General features: G+C 32.0%; 1 protein-coding gene across 2 annotated transcripts in view; it reads right to left on the bottom strand.

Annotated features, from left to right (window-relative positions):
• Epac (Exchange protein directly activated by cAMP) overlaps positions 1-19855 on the bottom strand; it is a 489842-nt gene that overhangs the window by 11937 nt on the left and 458050 nt on the right. For both annotated transcript variants that reach the window (XM_088242316.1, XM_088242317.1), the window contains exons 8-10: positions 13538-13724; positions 12442-12587; positions 11719-11863 (exon numbers count right to left, since the gene is read on the bottom strand). In XM_088242316.1, coding sequence (XP_088098442.1) covers positions 11719-11863; positions 12442-12587; positions 13538-13724 — 478 coding nt within the window. The remainder of the gene's footprint in view (positions 1-11718; positions 11864-12441; positions 12588-13537; positions 13725-19855) is intronic.

The raw sequence follows: 19855 nt of genomic DNA, 5'->3' as shown, positions 1-19855 counted from the left end.
CCTCTATACGTGTGATGTCACCGTACTCCTCCTAAACGGCTCAACCGATTTACGTGCGGTTTTCAGAGAAATATAGATCTTTGCGCTGTGCGTGTTCGTAGATAAAAATCTTCAATCGAAAATGTAAAATAAAGTTAAGAGCATAAATGTTTTATTCATCGATCTACCAGGGTTGCATTCAAAAAAACAAAAAGTTTGTTTTTGAATGTTTACAAACAGCATTTGTTTTTTGTGGATCTCAATCAGATTCTTTCATTAAATTCCTTATAATTTCCACCCATTTATTTCTTTTTATTGGTTTTTTTGGAACACTAAAATAATATTAAATTCAATTCATTTTTAAAAATCGTATTCCTACACAAGTACACCCCTGTGTTGGTGAAACTATCGGAGTTTGACGTTTGCAAAAAGAATGCCACCGTTGAAAAAATATTTATTTTATGTTTTGGAATTCAACCATAAACAAGTACCTACTTAAATTCAATATTTTTTGAATGTCAACAATTTTTAGTTTTGGAATTTAATCACAAACGAGTTCCTAGATGAAAAGTATTTTTCCAAGACAGTAGCAGGCAAGCCAACGTTCGGGCAGGACAACGTCTGTCGGGTCCGCTAGTATCATATTATAACTGACGTTGTCATGTTATAAATGTTATTAAATTAAAGATAACTGCACACTTCCCATTGTTATACGGGCCTTGGACTCGGAGAAGGAGATTTAGCAATAGATTTTGAGACTTGGTGGAAAAGCATTAATTTACTGAGACCTGTCATGCGTCACAATAGATCTACACAATACATGTCGCAGTGACATCAGAACCCCGATTACAATGGGAATTTAAGTTGAGGGTTATCTTCGACTGTCTAAAAAGTAAAGTCGAATTTTCGGTATGAAAAACTCAATATTCAACGCGTACATATTTTTGAAACATGTTGAATTACAGGTTAATGATAAAATTATGTGTTTTATTGTTATAAACATCGAGTTAAGTCGTCGAGGTCTGGATATGCTATAAACAAGTGAGAAGAAAGATAATATTCATTTATAGCATTGTTTGATTCACGTTATTATATTTAACGCTTTGTTCTAACCAAAATATATTTAAGAGCTTGTCTAGAAGGGGCGAATTCAACGCGAAACGTTACGCGCGAATTCATTCATACTAATACATCGCGTCCACAAGCATCGCGCGAATTCGAGATACGCGCGTAAATCGCGTGCACTTCGCCAGACTCTCGACTCGCGCTTGATTCGCGCGTATTGCGCGCGAGTCGAGATACTAGAGACGCCTTGTTGCGTCTACGCGTTGACGCGCGAACTCCAGAGCGAGAGCGCATATCAAGTGCGCTTCGTTCAACTCCATGTTTTTTACTGACTTAATTCGTCCCCAAATGCTCGCGCGTTGGTACGCTCCTTCTGGACGCAACGGTCGCGCGTGTTACGCACGAGAGATTCGCAGCAAATTCACCCTTTCTGGATAAGCTGTAAACGCCACAAACTCTCGTGATTTTATAACTGTGCTTCTGTTAAAACTGTTCAAAAATGTGTTTTTTGAGAAGATCAAGTGCCGAAATATAACATTTTATTTTTAAATCCATATAATATAGTGCTACTTATCTACGTTTATTTAAAAGTACAAATGACACTTTTTTCTCACATCACGTAAAATAACTTAAATATCAAAAGTTAAACATAAGTTTATCTCACATCTTAGTCAGAGTAAAATAATAATAATCAGATATTTTAAGCGGGAAACATGCGTCTAATAATAACAAACAAAATTGACAAGAAGCGGATAGATAGATCCCTTGGTACCTACACTACGCATACAAATGTGCATCTACTATCTCCCAGGGAACAACCAAATGTTATGTACTAGGAAAAGGACAATAGACCCTGGATACCTAAAACATGGACCCTTCAAGTATTGGCCACCGCTTCCGTTATCTTTTTAACCTTAATAACAAGTGAAGGAATGCTATCTTTGCTTAGTTTTTTATCGTTTACTTTTTGTGCTGTTATATGTTAACTAAATTGCCACACTTACTAGTTCTTTGCTCGATGTATGATTATTGTGTTTTTTTTGTTGTTGTAAACTTTAAAATCATTCTTATGTTGCTGAAATTCCACTCGTGGATGCGCTTTGCAGCTGCAAGACTTTTTGTGATGTTAGCTTTCATTAATATGAATATAATTATAAAAATTAACTTCAACTGTAAACGAGGTCTAGATTTTTAACTACCCATGCGCTCTGTAGCTGCAGGACATATGTAATCTAGATTCTATATGTAAACGGTTATTTATAAATTAAAAACACTTCCTACATTTTTTTTGTGCAGTGTATTTGTAAATCCCATTTGGGAGCTAGATTTATAAAAGTCCATGCGCTATGTAGCTGCAAGACGTATTGTAATCTAGGGCTTATATAATTATTAAAAATCATAAATAGAAATGGGGAACTAGAATCCCAACCGCCTATGTGCTCTGTAGCTGTAAAGCGTGTTGGGATGCTTATTTTACAGCGCTCTTGAGGTGATTTTCACAAAAATGGCGCTATATATATTATCCTTTATAAATAAATAAATAAAGGCTTATTAAAATTATAATACAAATAAATATACATATTCTCGTATAGAAAAAAATGAATTTAATAGATTTTATTTGCTTTATTTTATTTTTTATTTGATTTATTTCGAATACAAGCAGACGTAAAGGTTAAATTAATATTTAAAAAAAAATGTATGCATAGTAGGGCCTGCTATCCAATCATATGTATCCACTAAATAATACTGTAATAAAACGACGACGGCTGAAAGTTTCGACTATATAAATAATAAATATACTATATATTAAAATAAGATAAATATGGACAAAACAAGGAGATAGTGGAAAGGAAAAGAAGGAAATTGATAAAAAGTGGTGAAGGATGATTGAAGGAAAGTAAGAGTGGAAAATTGCATTTGATTTAATAATTAAATGAATTATGAATGAAGAGCAAGAAAGAGACAAAACGTCTATTCTTTGTTATTCTGAATCAAGCCTATTAGTTCTCTTCTGTACATATTGTATGGAGTGTTAAATATATCAAGACTATTATTTTTTTTGTTAAATGCTTCACATATACGAGGGATCGTAGAATGTTTCCGATGATTAATTTTAATTTTACGAATATAGAAAATATCAGAGAGTCTAGTTGGCCTGGGGGGGACACGGTAAGCAAGTAGATTAATGAGTTCTGGGGAATCGAACTTATTATTTACAATTTTGTAAAGCAGGATCTGATCAAAAATATCTCTTCTGTGGGGTAACAAATCAATGTTATGAACTTTTAATGAAGCTATGTAATTTGGAAAATGCAAATGAAATTTGTATTCTAGTTTTTTCAGGATTTTTTTTCGAATACTCTCGATTCTATTAATATTTAATTTATAAACAGAAGACCAGATAGCAGTGCAATATTCAAGATATATATATACTTTCGAAATAGCCCATTATATGATGTTCCATTGTAATTATCACCCTATACATATTAAACTCATGCCCCCCCCTTCATCCCCACCCTCTTTTTTCAACTATTTCTCCCAAAGCATAAAATATTTTCATATCCTAATATCAGTGTTGCTTATTAAAATCATGTCGTGCTGGTTTTATATTTTTGTACAACAACTAAAGTGAAGGTGTATAGAGTGGGTTTTGAACGTTGGATTAGTTGGTGTTGGAAGAGACGGGTTTGTCTCGAAACCGGTAGATAAAGTAAAGTCGGTAAGTGGTTATTTACAAATATTTAAAAAATTTAGCAATTTAATTTGACACTGGAAAAACCCTAAAATTGAATATGGACTTTTGTGTATCTACTTTTTAAAAATAAATGATTCACAAAACTTTGATTTTCAAGTTTTTTTATCATATGCATGCGGTACGATTCCTGAAAGGATTTACATAAATATTAAAAAAGTGTTATAAAAATATCCGCCATTTTATTTTCCTGTCTACACGTTATACGCCCATTTTTTTAAATTAAAGTATTTTTGATAATCTTAAATATTTTTCCGTTCATGCAAATAAAAATAATAGTAACAGTAACAAAGTTGTAAACCAAAGACGTACGGAGCACCTGACCGCCAATCACAAGGAGCCGGTTCTCAGTCGTAGAAAACGCATGAATTCTTTCTAAGATATACCTATTTACGAGTACATAGGAACCTAATTAACTTAAATTTGTAATTTTTCTCTTGTTTCATTAAAATATCAAATATGTCAGTTTCATCGAATTTCGAAGGTTTTTTTAGACTTACGAATATAAAGCTGCGATCAGTGGCGGCTTTCCCTTATGTCCATTGGGTCAATAAACCCCTAAAATTTGCCACCAATTTAAATAATTCACTTCAAATACATTATACAGAATGTATATAATATAATGCAATTAGGTTTTATAATATTTTTATAAAAATCATTCAATGAAATATATAAGGACCTATTAATCTTCATGTTATGTTATCTAGAATACTATTAAGCACGTGCGCCGCAAACATTCATGTTATGTCGAATGCGCGGGTCATTTCTGTTGCTGCCCCAAAGCGTATGTCTTATCTCTAGATTTTCTCATGAAAGAGATGAAACGTCCCGTGTGTACACGAACATCGGAACATTTCGCCCAAAATTAATTCGAACGCGGGCATTGTCCTGGTAGAGATAACACCATGAAACACGGAAGATAAAAATAAGATTAATAGTAATAATATCACATTAGCATTGGTCTAGACTGGAGGAAATACGATGATAAATGAATTCCTATGTATTTTACATACCTACATTTAAAAAGGACAAATTCTTAATGGAAAAGATTAACGTAAGTTTATATTTTCTCGTCCTTTTTACAAGATTAAAATGAGCATTGTGAGTTAATATTATTTTAATATATTGTTTCTTGCACGTGTAAAATTACCTAGTGTTTATTAGGTATCTGTTTCGTATGCACTAAACTCATATTGACTCGTAAAATTTAAATCCTGTTCATTTTTAATAATTTGTTTGTGTTTTAAAAGGGAAATGTACTAGTAATTTTTATTTGTGGATTTACGATGACGGCAGTTGAGAGTGAAATATATTTTTCGACGTTTATTAAGACCTTTTATAATTGTATTTAAGACCTTTTTAAGAAACTCTATGAGCCAAGATAAAGTGTACTCGCTATGTTAGGTATTTTGTAAATTTGTGTAAAATATTTAAAAAATCTAAGTAGACACAGATATATGTATGTATTTAAAAAAAAAATTGGGTGAAAGTTATTGTGAAACACACATAAACTCATTTAGTAGAAAAATGACCCCCCATTTTTAACCCCTTCAGCCGCCACTAGCTGCGATATAATAATACTTACGTAAAAGTGTTTCTCCAATAATTGAAGCTAATTGAAGAAGGTCGATCCTTACTAGAACTAATCTCTTAATCTAATTACTTATTTCTCGCATTCGGACCAATCAATAATTCAAAATGTTGGACCTACCTTTCGAAAGCTAACTAACGCTATCATTATATTTCATTCATTGTAAATGTATTTGTAATTAGATATTTATAAATATTTTATGTGGTTCCACTAACTACTTTAAACGTTTATGAATTACATGGGCTTGCGAATTAAAAAGTCCTTTTTTATTTCTACATATTTTGACATTTTAATTTGAATTAAAATCCTTAAAACTTCTTGGATTTATTAACAGAAGCACAGCAGACTTCAAAAATATCAATACCCTTAAAACTCTCTTCTGTTCCCTAGTTCGCCCGCACCTAAAGTATTCCTCTGTTATCTGGTCTCCATATTAAGATTTTCACATCAATAATATTAAATCAGTTCAACATCGATTTTTAAGAAAGATAGGCTGGAGGTTGGGCCTATCCAGAGACCTATATACGTATAATGAGTTAGAAACTACCTTGAATGTATCTTCTCTTCAAGACCGTCGAAGTAAATCCGACCTTATAGTCCTATTTAAAAATCTCAATTCACTTTTTGATGCGCCTGAACTACTGAGTTCAATAAAATTAAATATCCCAACTAGAAACCTCGGACAAAACTTACTCTTTCATACCGATAACCATAGAACTAACTATGGTTTTCATTCCCCTATGCCCAGAATTCTTAGGTCTGCCAACAAACATACCAGTCTCGATTTCTTTGATAACAAGTTGTCTTCTTTCAAACGATCACTGAATCAAATTCAATTATAAACACCTCTCTCCCGCTTCCACTCCCACAAAGTCTACTATAAACCATCGAGTCTTTCTACTTTTTTTATAATCATTTTGTATGCATAAACGTGTCTCTAAAAATTCCCATTAGGCGTATTTATAAATAAAAAATATAAAAAATGATCAGGAAGTTAAAAGCTTTTAAAACGGAACTTTTTCACCGATATTTTTTCAATCATTTTCTTTTTATTCCAATTATAAAAAGGTTTTGAATTAATTGAGAACGCGTTTAAATATTAATTGTTTATATGTATAACAAAACCGAAACCTTTTTTCCATCATTCTGGAGTCGCTTCAATCAGTTATTTAGTAAATTGCAAATGGAAAAACCTTTTTACAGATACCAAGCGGAAAAGAATATAATTGCGTTACGTGCCCAAGATAATGTTACATAATGATTTATGAACGCGTGTTTTATTTTTCAGCAGTTTTTTCCACTATAAATTATTACCTGTAATTCCAACGAACTTTTCCAAAAAGGTGATAAATGGAGTTTATTTTCTAGCTCTTAATCTTGTCGGTATCCTGAAACTCGACGTTTAATTTTCAACGGAGTTTATAAGTTTGAATTTTACATTTTGTTGATGAGAAGAGTAATATTTAATTATCCTGTGGCGACGCCAGGTGTACCATGGGATACTCATTAAACTTCATTTTGAATCATATTTATAACGCAGATTCGCTGATAAAGAACTCTTTAGAACACTCTTAAGAATACTTTGTTCATTTATTTAACAATAGCATTTGGACAAACTCAAAATATTGTAGTAAAACCAACTGGTCCAAGAAGAAGTTTAAAAAATGGAAAATTGTTTTCAGGCGTTGCCTAGTATGTGCAATAATTCGATCAGTTGCATCTCTTTACAACAATATAGGTTCTAGCTCTTTAAGTTGACTTAAATCAACAAATGAAAGAATTATAAATAATTAAATATAAATATGGATGTTCAAACGTTCAAACATTCAGGCAAAATGGTGAAGGTGTGTAAAGAGGCTACTTAAACCAGCCAATCTACTGGCTTTTCGTAGATCTCTTCGCCACTAAAACAGTGTGGGATAAAGATGGATTGGCACGGTTTAGCTCGAAGTCTTATATGTTTATCGTGTTTATGAATATTTTGCAAACCATCATTTTATTAACATATTACAACAGAGATAAAGAACGTTTTAGAGAAGGTAATATAGAAGTCTAGGCATCTCCAGGGCTCATAACCTGTCAATGGCTGGTTTAAGTGGCCACTTTACACACTGTGTAACATTCACCATTCAACATTCACATTTGGACAAACTCAAAATATTGTTCATCATTTTATTGCCCTTATTTGTCTTTGCCACATAGTTGTATGCTCTTTTTGTTCAGTTTCTTGTGCATGTGTTTCTTCATATAACTGTTGTAATTAGCTTAGGCCATACATATAATATAATGTATTTAAATAAACAACAAATCATTTTTAAAATAGACAATATTATGCAACCATGGTTAAATCACATTTTTTTCTTCATTAATATATTATTTTTGTGTTGTAAACATATATGAACAAGCTATAATATCGTCAGTACCTGATAAAACCCACTTAATGCATTATTACGTATAATAAGAAAAACACATTTGAATGTTTGACTCAACAAAAGTATTTTTAACATATTTTGGACATGATACATACTCGTTAAACCTTTTTAATTCCTTTAAATTCTGTTGATAGATAAGATTTCGAAAAAAACTGATAAATGGAATAAATGATTATCACCAGAAAACATGCTAACTTTGAAACTTTACCTCGAAGGATTTAGAGGATTTATTGTGCCCCGAGTCGGGGCAAGTTCACAGGCATTGGTCATTCCTGGTTGTCTCTATAAGCTGCGTTTCTGTACTAAATAAATGTATTAGGTGTTAACATAAGTTGTGTTCGTTTTTTTCCAAGAGAACAATACGACACAACAAAAAAAAACAATGTACACTGCGCAAATATAAAGAACAGTTTTATTCCCGTGATTGAACGCGAACAGAAGGAGGTATCAAAAATTCTCACTTTCGTCTACTCGACATTCCATTTTGAAGGCTTGTAATTAAATAAAATAATATACGTAACGTAAAAGCAAAAAAAATAGATATTAACAATATTTTGCGTTTCTTCAAATTTTTGTAGACAAGGGCTGGACTCACTCGCATAAATAAAGGTTTCAGCTTTTTAACTTCACAAACATCAACAGATGAAAGAATTGAAGTAATATAGATGTTCAAATATGGGCAGAATGGTGAATGTTACACAGTGTATAAAGTGGCCACTTAAACCAGCCAATGACAGGCCGTAAGACCTGTAAATGCCTTCTTTAAAATGTTCTTATTTCTGTTGTAATATGTCAAAAATAGATATTTTGTAGACAAGAAAATTATCTTTCAAAATTTGAAAGATAATTTAATGACGTATAACCTTTAACATTTTTATTATTGTTGCTTATTTCGAAATTCGGAAAAATGAATACTTTTTATGTTAACACCAATATCATTTTATTTGAGCAGTCTTTGTGGGCATTTTTCAAAATTATGTTATAGCTTAATTTTAAGATGTATTTTTGTAATAAAATAAAAAGTAAATAAATAAACAAATAAAAAATAGCAAATAAAGCTCGAAAAATGCCATAATAACTGCATTTTAAAGTTGTTTTTTCAAAATTTGCCATTTTCCAACGGACATAAATGTATACGGTGTACCTAAAAAACGAATAGATGCCGTATAAAATGTGCGCCCAAGGCCAGATTTGTGTTACTACAAATCTCAAATACTTCCTCAAATATAAAGAGAGGTATTTACATTATCCCTAAGGCTATCCTATGAATAAAATCGTACGTATTTTTACAATATTGAAAATAAAATAAAAAAAAACGTTTGTTTATTCTATCAATTTTAAATTTGAAGCACTAACTTTGTGGTTATTCATTATTATAAAATAAACACGAACAGCTTTGATCTTAACAACTTATTTTTTATTTTTACTACCGACCGGTTTCAAAGATACACTAGCTTCTTTATCAAGGTATACTGAATTAATGCATTCTATACTATTTTATTTTATCAGTTCTGCGTATGGAGCTAAAATATTAAGTCTTTTTGTCTTGTGAAGGAAGCGATTCATAATAAGAAAAAAATAGTAAATAACCAAATAAATAATAAATAATAATAAATAATATAAAATAAACAATATTTATTTTATATTATTTATTGTTTCAGCATTTACTTTGTGGAAAAACCTTATGAATTTATATATGTATATATTCCACCCGACCCTATTAGTACCTAAGTACTAAGTTTAGTTTATATTTATACCTGATGATGGGTTATTCAGAATACCTGAAACTAGTCGTGTTTTAATATATTAAACTCTTATGTGGTAAAAATTACAAAGTGTTTCATTTTAAATAAATTAAAACTTTATTTTCGTTCACTCCTGTGTAGTTTAAATGATTGTACCCATCTCACATTACGCTTTCCACCATTACAAGACAAAAATAGTTGATTTATTGGCTCCATATGCAGCATTGATAAAATAAAACAAGATAGAATTTATAAGTTAATTATACTTTGATAAAGAAGCTCGTATGGTTTTAAAACCGGTAGGTAGAAAAAAAAGTGGTTAAAAACATAGTTGTTTACTTTATTATGTTTGTTTATTCGTTTGAAAATGCGTGTTTTATTTACTTCTCTGATGTAACTTTTAATAGCGTTTTAATTATAATGTTTTAGTTTTTTAATTTATCTTATAAATAAAAGACGAGTAGTAGGTACTTACATTCAAAGATTTGTTTTGACCGCTGTCAGTCTTGAGTATGTCGCGAAAGCGATAAAATCCGTCACTGGTTATTCCAAATTCGTGTATTTTATCAAGTAGCACTAGGAAGTAAAGTGAACACTGGACAATATAAATAAGTGGTAACATCCTTAGTCACAATAAGTAGTTCGGACATTCTCACACTCAGTTGCAACATGTAGTTTGGACAGCCTTAGAAAATTTCAATACTTAGACCAGTTCGGTGCTCAGCGACTCAACGTTTACGTAGTTACTACTTCTGTTACTCTGTTTAAAAACATGTAATAAACACGCATCTAACATCAACATCGTTTTCTTCTGTCAACCTCCAACCGGGTAGGAACTCCCAATGCATCATGATACATATAATCCTACATTGGTGATTCCGTCTGGAAACACCACATTGGTCGACAATGCATCCACATGCATTCATTCCTACATTAATACCTACCCCCAAATGTCCAAATGACAAATGCCGAGATCCGTACATTACGTAAGGCTGAGATAAATTGACAGAATCAAGAAAGGAGCTCTGCGCTGGTTTGGACATGCAGAGCGAATGGATAGCGAAAGAACGGCTGAACATATTTACAATGCGAATGTTAATGGATGCAGAAATAGAGGAAGACCGAGAAAGACATGGTATGACCAAATTCAACAAATGCCTGAAGATGGACATGTAGAGTCGGAATAATCGGCATGCGTGCATGAGACGATGTATGAATGTAGAGGAAGCGAAATCTGTATGCAAAGATAGAGTGATGTGGCGTTTTATCCCCTCTGCCTGCCTTTACAGGGAAACGGCGTGATAGTTTGTTGATGTCGTTGTTGTTTATACCTACCTCATGCATCAAATCGTATTTATATTTTCTCAGTTTTAAGAACTAAAAGCATTCGTATTTTTTGCAAAAAAATTATGTCTGAAAATTTGAATAGATGACTGTTAACATAAATATTAATCAATATATGGCCATTTATTTAGTTTTTTCTTAAAAGTTTTGTCAAAATTTTCTTTAAGGATGTGCTTTATTTGATTTATTTTGATTTAATAGCATAATTATACATTTTTACAATTTAAAAAAAAATTTCACTTGTTATATTTTTACTAAAACTAAAGTCCCACCAAGCCACTTTTTGTAGCTTGTTGGTGAAGATTATATTTATACTGACTTAATAATATTATTTACATTTATAAAAACAATGAATAACATATAAAAATTAACAGCCGGATATTTATGTATAACTTACTCGTTACTATAGCTAACACACTGGGTGTGTTATTATTTACGTGGTTACTTATAAGAAAATAACTAATGACTAATTTTTTAAAAATGGATTGTAATTTACGTATGAAACGATAGGCCTGATCTGTTTTTCACAGTTTCGGTGTAAAAAAATCTTTTTTCATAACTAAGTCTTTGTTTTTCGATGCATCACGTCTGATCACGTCGAAAGTCTTTGGAAAATGAACACAATGAAGGCAATCCTAATAATTGAATTGCCATATAAAATGCGCTTGTAACGTGTCTGTTTAATTATATAGGCATATAGGTCATTGTTGTAAAATTGGTTTCAATTACATAATGTAGACCGTTTATTATAACTGGGAAATAATATATTTTGACTTGTCAAACATTTGCATTATTATAAGAAGAAGTTACCTTGGTGCGTCATTGATGAGGGCGAGTTTTCCGAAATCATCCCCTTCGTGTAACGTGGTAACCGTTCCCTTTCCGTGAATCACAACATCTACCGATCCTCGAACTATGATGTACCAGGATCTGCCCTCGTCTCCTTGGTGAAACACTGGAATGAAATCAACCCCGTCAAAAATGATAAAGACACACAATATATGAAAAAGAAAAACTGAAAAACAGTATTTAGGATAATGTGGAAGTTCAGTGTTACGGGAGATGAGAAACAAAAATGTTTTCTTTCAGGCGGTAAAATTAGAGCAACATTTTATTGTACCGTAAAGTTTCTTGAAAATGAATGAAAAAAAAGCGGTTTTTACAAAAATAAACTACTTTGAAACATCGCAAGTTCATATGATCATGAGTTTACCAATAACCAATCAATTATAATGTTGCTAAGTTTTAGTAGATTTCCGGTTTTCGGGTAGTCATGTTTTTCGATGATCAGCGGGTTCCGGATTCTACTTTTAAATCTGAGAAAAACTCACCGAATTAAACTCGTGACGTCGCGGGCGGTGTGATTTCGAAGTTTCGGTGGGGATTTTCAAAATGTACAAAATTAAAAAAAAATCATAAATATGATAATATGACATACAAAAAAAAAGTTTTTTTAGCTTAATTTAATCGCCAATTAATAAACAGAGAAATATATAAATACTACTGAACTTCCTTGTTGTAATAAAAACTTACAAACAGTGCTGGGTTGTGGGTGAGCTTCGAATACAACTGCTGCACAAAGTTCCCTCTTCACAGAAGTGGAGAGGTGGGCCAGAGCTGGTACGCGGAGCAACTCCTCATACACGGCTTCCAGCTCGTCAGCCGTCCGTTCATGACTTCTGAAATAAAATATAAGAGAATTATTAATATCAACGATTGTATGTATATAAATGTTTGTAAGCGCTTTATTGAGTTATTTAATACAAAATTTAATATATAAGTTTGGCTAGGACGAACCACAATTTCGTTTCGTAAAATTGTTCATTCGTCATATATCCATATCACTCTAACTAACGCAATCAAAGTACGATACAATACGAATGAATTTACGAAACGAATTAGTTACAGGGTAAGGCCGCAGACCAAAAGTCTTCTTGTGGATGATAATAGGCATGATATGTAAAATTTTAGAACTTTAAATTTTAATACGATGTCATAAAATACGGTAAAATATGTGTGCTCTCATAATAAAAATAATATTGTGTAAACATAAATCTCATTTGTAAATATTATAAAACGTGTGTTTGAATTTTAATATGGTATGAATGAACCATTGGCTAATTTATTACGAGTACTGTACCATTTTATTCAAATTTATAGCGGTTTATTTAAATCACTATTTTAAATTACATACTAATTTAATCTTCTCTTGAATATTAATTATAAAAATGGGGAAACTTAACACAAAAGGGATAAAAAAATGAAGAGGGTTAATATTTATGATAAAAATAACAGATTCTAAAAAAATATATTTACTGTCTTAGAACGGGGAAGCTATTCCTAGTTAGGAAGTTTAGATGAAAATTATTCAAAACCAATTGTTAGATATTAGATAAATGAATTATAATATTTCTAGTTATCATTTAAAATGTAATTTATCAAGAAATTTAAGTTAAATATTTACATATTATTATAGCTTCGATAAACGTGGTACATTTTTTTGATCTTTCGCATACAATATGTGGTTATTATAAAAAACATGCTTTTCAACAGCGCCTTTGTAAGAATCTCAAATGTTTTATTAGTGAGGTGAGAAGATGTGAACCTATTCACATATTTTGTTTCTTACGGTTTCCTGAGTATCATCCTCAGCATAGCGTCAGGACCTCGCTGGAGTAGAGAGCCGAGGGACTCCCTCAACTGTCCCTCAGCTGCTGAGAGCTCGTCTCCGGAAGGGGCCACTGGGGGTGGAGCTTCTTCATCCACCCTAAATCGGTACAGGAAGCACTTGTCCTTAAAAGGCTGCTCCTTAGAAACTGAAAAAAAAAACTAAAATAAAAAAATATACGTTTAAGAAATTTTTATTTAAAGAACCTAATTATTAAGAGTTCTTACAGAAAAATTAAATTACAAACAAAAACAAGCAAAATAAACCATCACGCCATTTCTCTCAAGGGGCAGGCAGAGAGGGCAGAACACCTCATCGCCCTGCATACATACCTCATTCCTCTATCTTCTCATGCACTCACGTCGATTTTCCAAATTTTTCACATCTATCTTAAATATTTGATGGATTTCGTAATTCCGTATCTTCATGGTGTAATTGAACGTAGTTATACAGAAAGCAGCCAGCCATAGAAAAGTGAAACTGAGATAATATCACTTTTGTGAAAAGACTGAATAATCAAATCTACACAACAGTTGGAATATTTCTGACTTTAACAAATGATAAACAATGAATACATTTGTTTTTTTTTAATATTAAAAATAAGAATATAATTATGTATTTGACCAGTTTTAATGATTTTTGAAGTATCGTAAGATTTTTCTAGTGATGTGGGTATTTTCTGCAAATTGAGAAATAGCGTTTTTGTGATGGATATTATTTTCAGAATGTGATTAATAAAGTTTTTTGCATTTTTTATTTATTTTATTTTCTTTAGGTAATCAACAGTTATACATACATATTTATAGTAAACAAACAGATATAGTGTATAAACTCAGAACTAATAACACATTTCCACAAAGTATACAAAGTTAGTAAAGAAAATATATTACATATTAAATAAGTACATATAAGTTTATACATATAAAAATGTTATTTTCATGTACTCGTAAATATTTTTAAATAATCAAAGAATTAAAAACATATTTTTTTTGAGAACAGTAAGCTATTGTAAATTGGGTGGGATTAAGACAAGGATGCTTGAAGAGAGGATAAGGAGGGGAAGGGAGAGGTACATATTTATTATTATAATGTCTACTAAGAGACCAGAGAGTAAGAGACGAGGATGTGTTGTTGTCTATGGACGCAGTGCCCAATGGACCTATATAAGGGCGCGTGACGCGTCACTCGCCCTTCTCTGTCTTCACCAGTATTCAGATGCACTTTAAGTATTCTTTGAGTATTCTTTGTTTAATCTCTGTATTTTGTAAGTAACTTTAATTATTTTATTTATTTATTCCTCGAGGTTAAATTCGTTAAATCTATTAAATCCATTCAATCATATGTTTTACATGTACTCACAAATAGCGATTATCTAGTAGAGTATAATAAATAATATGCCTCTACAATATATGAGACAAATGTTCAATTTAATATAATTTTGTTGAACTTCTCTTTATGTTTTTAAATATAATGTATTTTTAATGGGGAAAAACAAAAGAATACTCAAAAAAGACGCTTAGAAAAGAAAAAAGAAACAAAGCGGATCAGGCAATAAACCTGTTAACTTCTCAGTATTTTTTTTATGAAAGATATATTTTTTTGAATAACAGCTTTGCGTAAAAAAAATTTTTTTTACTATAGGATCCTTTTCAAGCCCTAAAAATGCAAGGGTATTCTCGTAAGGTGCTGAAAAAAGAACTGATCCAAAAAAGGACGCTTGATTAAACTTAGTGATATCTTAAAAGATCCATAATAATATGAGATTTCCGTAATTTGAAAAATCTTTATACGCCTCAGAGTAATAATTCTCTAGAGCTTATTACTCTCTATTGCGTATAACAAAACCGTTCTACATTTTCCGTTCGATTTTAGTTTGGTTTTTAGTTTAACAACAAACGTGTAATGGATGGTTTCGGTTAGCGCTCGCAATTCTCAACCCAAGTTCTTACGGCTCGTTGTATTGCTATAATCTGTAGTTTACTTCGTGGCCAATAATCATAGAATTGTTTTTCTCCGTATGGGTTACTCTATTATGTTATTACTCTAAGTAATACACGGTGGTTCAGGGCTAGACCGCAAAACTTCAGAGGAACATTCCTCATGGTAAGTATTTTAAAAAAATCGAATAATTTGTTTTCAAAAACTTTTTTTATAAAAATAATTGATTATTATAATTTCAAAATGGAGACAATCCTAAATGTCTCGGACTAGCATCCCTCCACAAACTTGGAGTTTATTTTTACAAATTTTCACACGAGCAATTAGGTAAAAAATCTACATCAATGTACTGGTATATGCCAATATCTAAGATATTGGAATAATTAGTAATGCACTAATAGATCTGTTAATGCATAATACTAATGTGACCATTTATTTTATCCCTTAAAACGGGACATCTACTAATTTCTAGGTAAAAATGTTTTTTCAAGAAAACTTGTTTTTATTAGTTTTTATTTATTCCGGCTGGTATACACATCTGGTTGAAAATTACAATAAAAAACTTTAGCCCTACGGAAAATTGGATACAATAAATGTTTTCTTGGGCGCGGTAAAAATTGGAGTATTAAATTGTACCCGTACAACAAAGTTTCCTGAAAATGTACGAAAAAAAAAACATTTTGATAAAAACGAACAACGTTCAACGACAATGATGAGAGAACTATAGAAGATTTCTGGTTTGCTTACCGTGAATGGACCAATGGGCAGAACTGATCAAAAATAAGCGGAAGAGAACCTGTGACGTCACACGCGGAGTTATTTCAGAAATACAATTTTTTTTAAATCGAAGCGCTGATAATACGATAAAAAAATGATCTTTTTTTTTTGGGTTAGTTCAATAGTCATTAACAAATAAAAAATAAAAAAAACAAATGAACTTCTTCACTGTTATGAGGGATAACACGGAGTACCATTATTTAAATACCTCCATCTTGGTACTTACAGCTGGTCTAAATAAGTTCAACTGGAGAATTTTCCAGTCGAAATACTCCCTCCCTCCACATGGTTATGATTTTCCGTTGAAAACCTTTGTAAAGACCACGGGTCTTCCTATCGGACTCGCTAAGACTAAAAAACAGTGTTTTTTTGTCAATAGACGATTTAATCTTTAAAAAAATTCATATAATAAACCACCATTTTAAATAAATTTAAAACGACCGCTTTAATTGCATTTTTCACTGGCAAATTACTATGGAAGGTTACTACTACCACCATCAACCAATTTCCCCGTAGGGGTAGGCAGTGACAATGGACCGTAACACACGTCTTTCCTGGCATACATTCCTAGCTTCTTCCACATTCATTCATCTTGTCATACATGCCCTTCGGTTCTGCCTGCTTTTTACTTTGCCAGATTTAAGATTTTGGTTTATCTGATTATGCCACGTTTCTTTGGATGACCTCGTCTCACGTTACTGTTTATTTTCGCCATATATACTTGTTTTACCATTATTTCGTCATTCATTGGTTCTACATGACCAAACTATCGCAGATACCTTTTCTTAATCTTATCAATTATACTTGACTCAAATTTACAGTTCAGCCTGATATTTTTCATATAAATGTTCATGTTTGTATAACAACAACACCCATGGTGACATTACACATCCCTGTTTCATGCCTTTTGAGAACGCAAACCTCGATATGAATCCCCCATTAACTCTTACACCCGCCGAACTCTCCTCACAGAGAGATGATACTGCACGTATAAAATTATTGTTTACTCCATATTTTCCCAATTATATGGAAGCCTTATGTCAGATATTTTCATTTTTCCTAGTGACCATATTACAAACAAGAAAAGTAGCAAAAATTGCGTTTACTTGTATTTAATTCAGTTACAAAAAGTTTAGAACTAAATTTGTTGCAACAGAGAGGCAGAGAGGGAAAACATTTAGAGAAGGGAATGTCATTGGTTGATTTAAGTAGCCACTTTACACATTGTCTAACATTCACCATTCTGCCTATGTTTAAACATTCACGTTTCCTTAAATATTCTATTTATTTACTTTTGTAAAGTAAAAGAGCTGAAACCGTTTATCATGTGGTTATTTCAACAATGATTCGAGTATTGCATGTTTGCAGAGAGGCTGGGTTTCAGTGACAGGTCTTAAGTAAATGCCTAGACTTCCATATTTCCTTCTCAAAACGTTTTCCTTCTCACGAAAACATTTGAGCATACTCAAAACTTTGTGGACTAAAAGTTTATTTCACTGTCGGAGAATTTGCCAGTGTGATAAAATAATCTGAACGCACCGTTATTTAATTTATTCTGGGAATTTTCTTGTTATTTTTCAAACCACGATTCCACCAGAAAATAATTCATCCAGTAGATCCCGTTGAAAAATCTTCCGTTTTGAGGGCAGTCCAATCCGTTAGATATGCTGCCATCACTGCACTATTAGGCGCAACCATCAGATGATTTTTCGAGGCTTTTAAAAAAAAATCTATGATAAGTTGTTTTTTTCTAAAAGCTGAACGTTTCGGTATCCCGAAGCTGAGCTTGGGAACAACGGGACAGGCTACCTAAAAACGAGACGGTCTCGTTCAAAACGGGACGAATGGTCACGTTATTATTACCTACGTTATGTTGTAATGGACGCCAAAGGCAACCACATCCAATGGTAGATCCTTGCTATCCCTTAATGTATTACCGTAATTAATCAATGTGTATTGATAATGTGACAGCAATCTTGCAGAGTATACCTATATAATATAGGGGAAATCCTGGGATCTGGCAAAATAAAAAAAATCATCGAAGGAAAACAAGCTATCCATCCAAACATGTATTTTTACTTACCGAATACAATTCCTCAAACGGATTCGTAAAAGGATTAGGAATAAGTCCTTAATACGAAATACTCACGAAAAGGGAAAAAGGAATGCTGAAAGTGCGTAAGATCCCATAAAATTTCTTCTGACATCCGTAACCAACGTGTTGCGTTGTACAAAGATTCATTATTGGCTCGTACTTGGATTTGATAGAAAAGCTTTTATTTTCACGAAATATCGAGTTCTGTGATAGTTTATCCAGGGTTATTTTTATGGTAAGGCAATGAACTCCCAGCGAATAAAGTCAAACGTTAATAATTGCAATCTTTTCAGGTTTTACAAGTTTATTTATTTACGTATCAAAAAACTTACACCCCTTTTTTGTCTGACAAATTATTTTTAATCATTTGTAGGTGCACACTATTCTATTAATTTTAATATTACAATCACAAGTGCATAAAATGCAGGGATGAAAATAATATTCCTCGTAATAATTTTACTATCCGCTTCCAGTGAAGCATTAGGCACCGTATTAGAACTTCAAAGTGGCGTTTCTGGGTCATTAAAAATATTTTTCTTTGTACCACAACAGGCCAGGAGACCCAATAACAGTGGTGAATTACAGTACAGAACGCCCATGTTTGAGAAAAATTTAGTTCTCACAGGGAATCGAACCCGGAACCTTCCGTGCGCAAGTCAAGCGTCTTGACCACTACAAAAAGCCACCAAAGATAAGACAGTAAAATATTACAGTTGAGATCATAATATGCATCTTATAGTATGCATTGCCAAGAAACGGTTAATTGCAATTTATCTCAATTTTCAGTTAGGCACATTTTTTTAAAGATAAATAATTGAATTTAAATTTGACTTTGAACGAAAGTTTTACAGTTAAGACAGAAACAACAGCATTATGAAGCGGTTACCTAATGCCTATGCTCCGGAAGATGCAATGGCAACATTTCTTCCGAAATGTTGCCACTATGAACCATAAATAAAACCGTTTGTTTTATGTTAATCTTTAACCATATCTTTCTGAAAACACGTATCGACATATCTGTAGAGCCACTTCGTAATACCTAGGTAAATAGAGTTATGTACAATAAATAAAGAAAATGCTAGAACCCCGTATTAAAAATAGTAATTATAATTTAACCTAACTGTACCTACCTAATATTTTGTTTTTTGTGCACTTCAATATTGAAATTATTTTCTCTTGTTCGAAAGAAGAAAGAAGGGAGGACTGATAGCTCCGTATTACTCCGCATGAATCCGCCGGCGAAAGGATTTTTAAGTTCGGTTAAACAAAAAACTTTTTATATTTTTTTTTATTATTTCATTATTGTTGTAGTATTTAATTTATTTTTTACGTGTGGAATGATACGGAGTGGCTATTTTAATGTACGCCTTTTTTTTTCTTTTTTTGACATTGTATTTAGTAATGTATAGAAAACTATAATTGGCCTATAATTTTGGTTTATTTGTAAATATTTTTTTTGTTGCAATGGC

This window comes from Micrasema longulum, unplaced genomic scaffold (assembly GCF_059751315.1).
Source record: "Micrasema longulum isolate JH-2025_06_02 unplaced genomic scaffold, ASM5975131v1 h1tg000133l, whole genome shotgun sequence".
Lineage (NCBI taxonomy): Eukaryota > Metazoa > Arthropoda > Insecta > Trichoptera > Brachycentridae > Micrasema > Micrasema longulum.
This window is presented reverse-complemented; position numbering and strand designations above follow the sequence as displayed.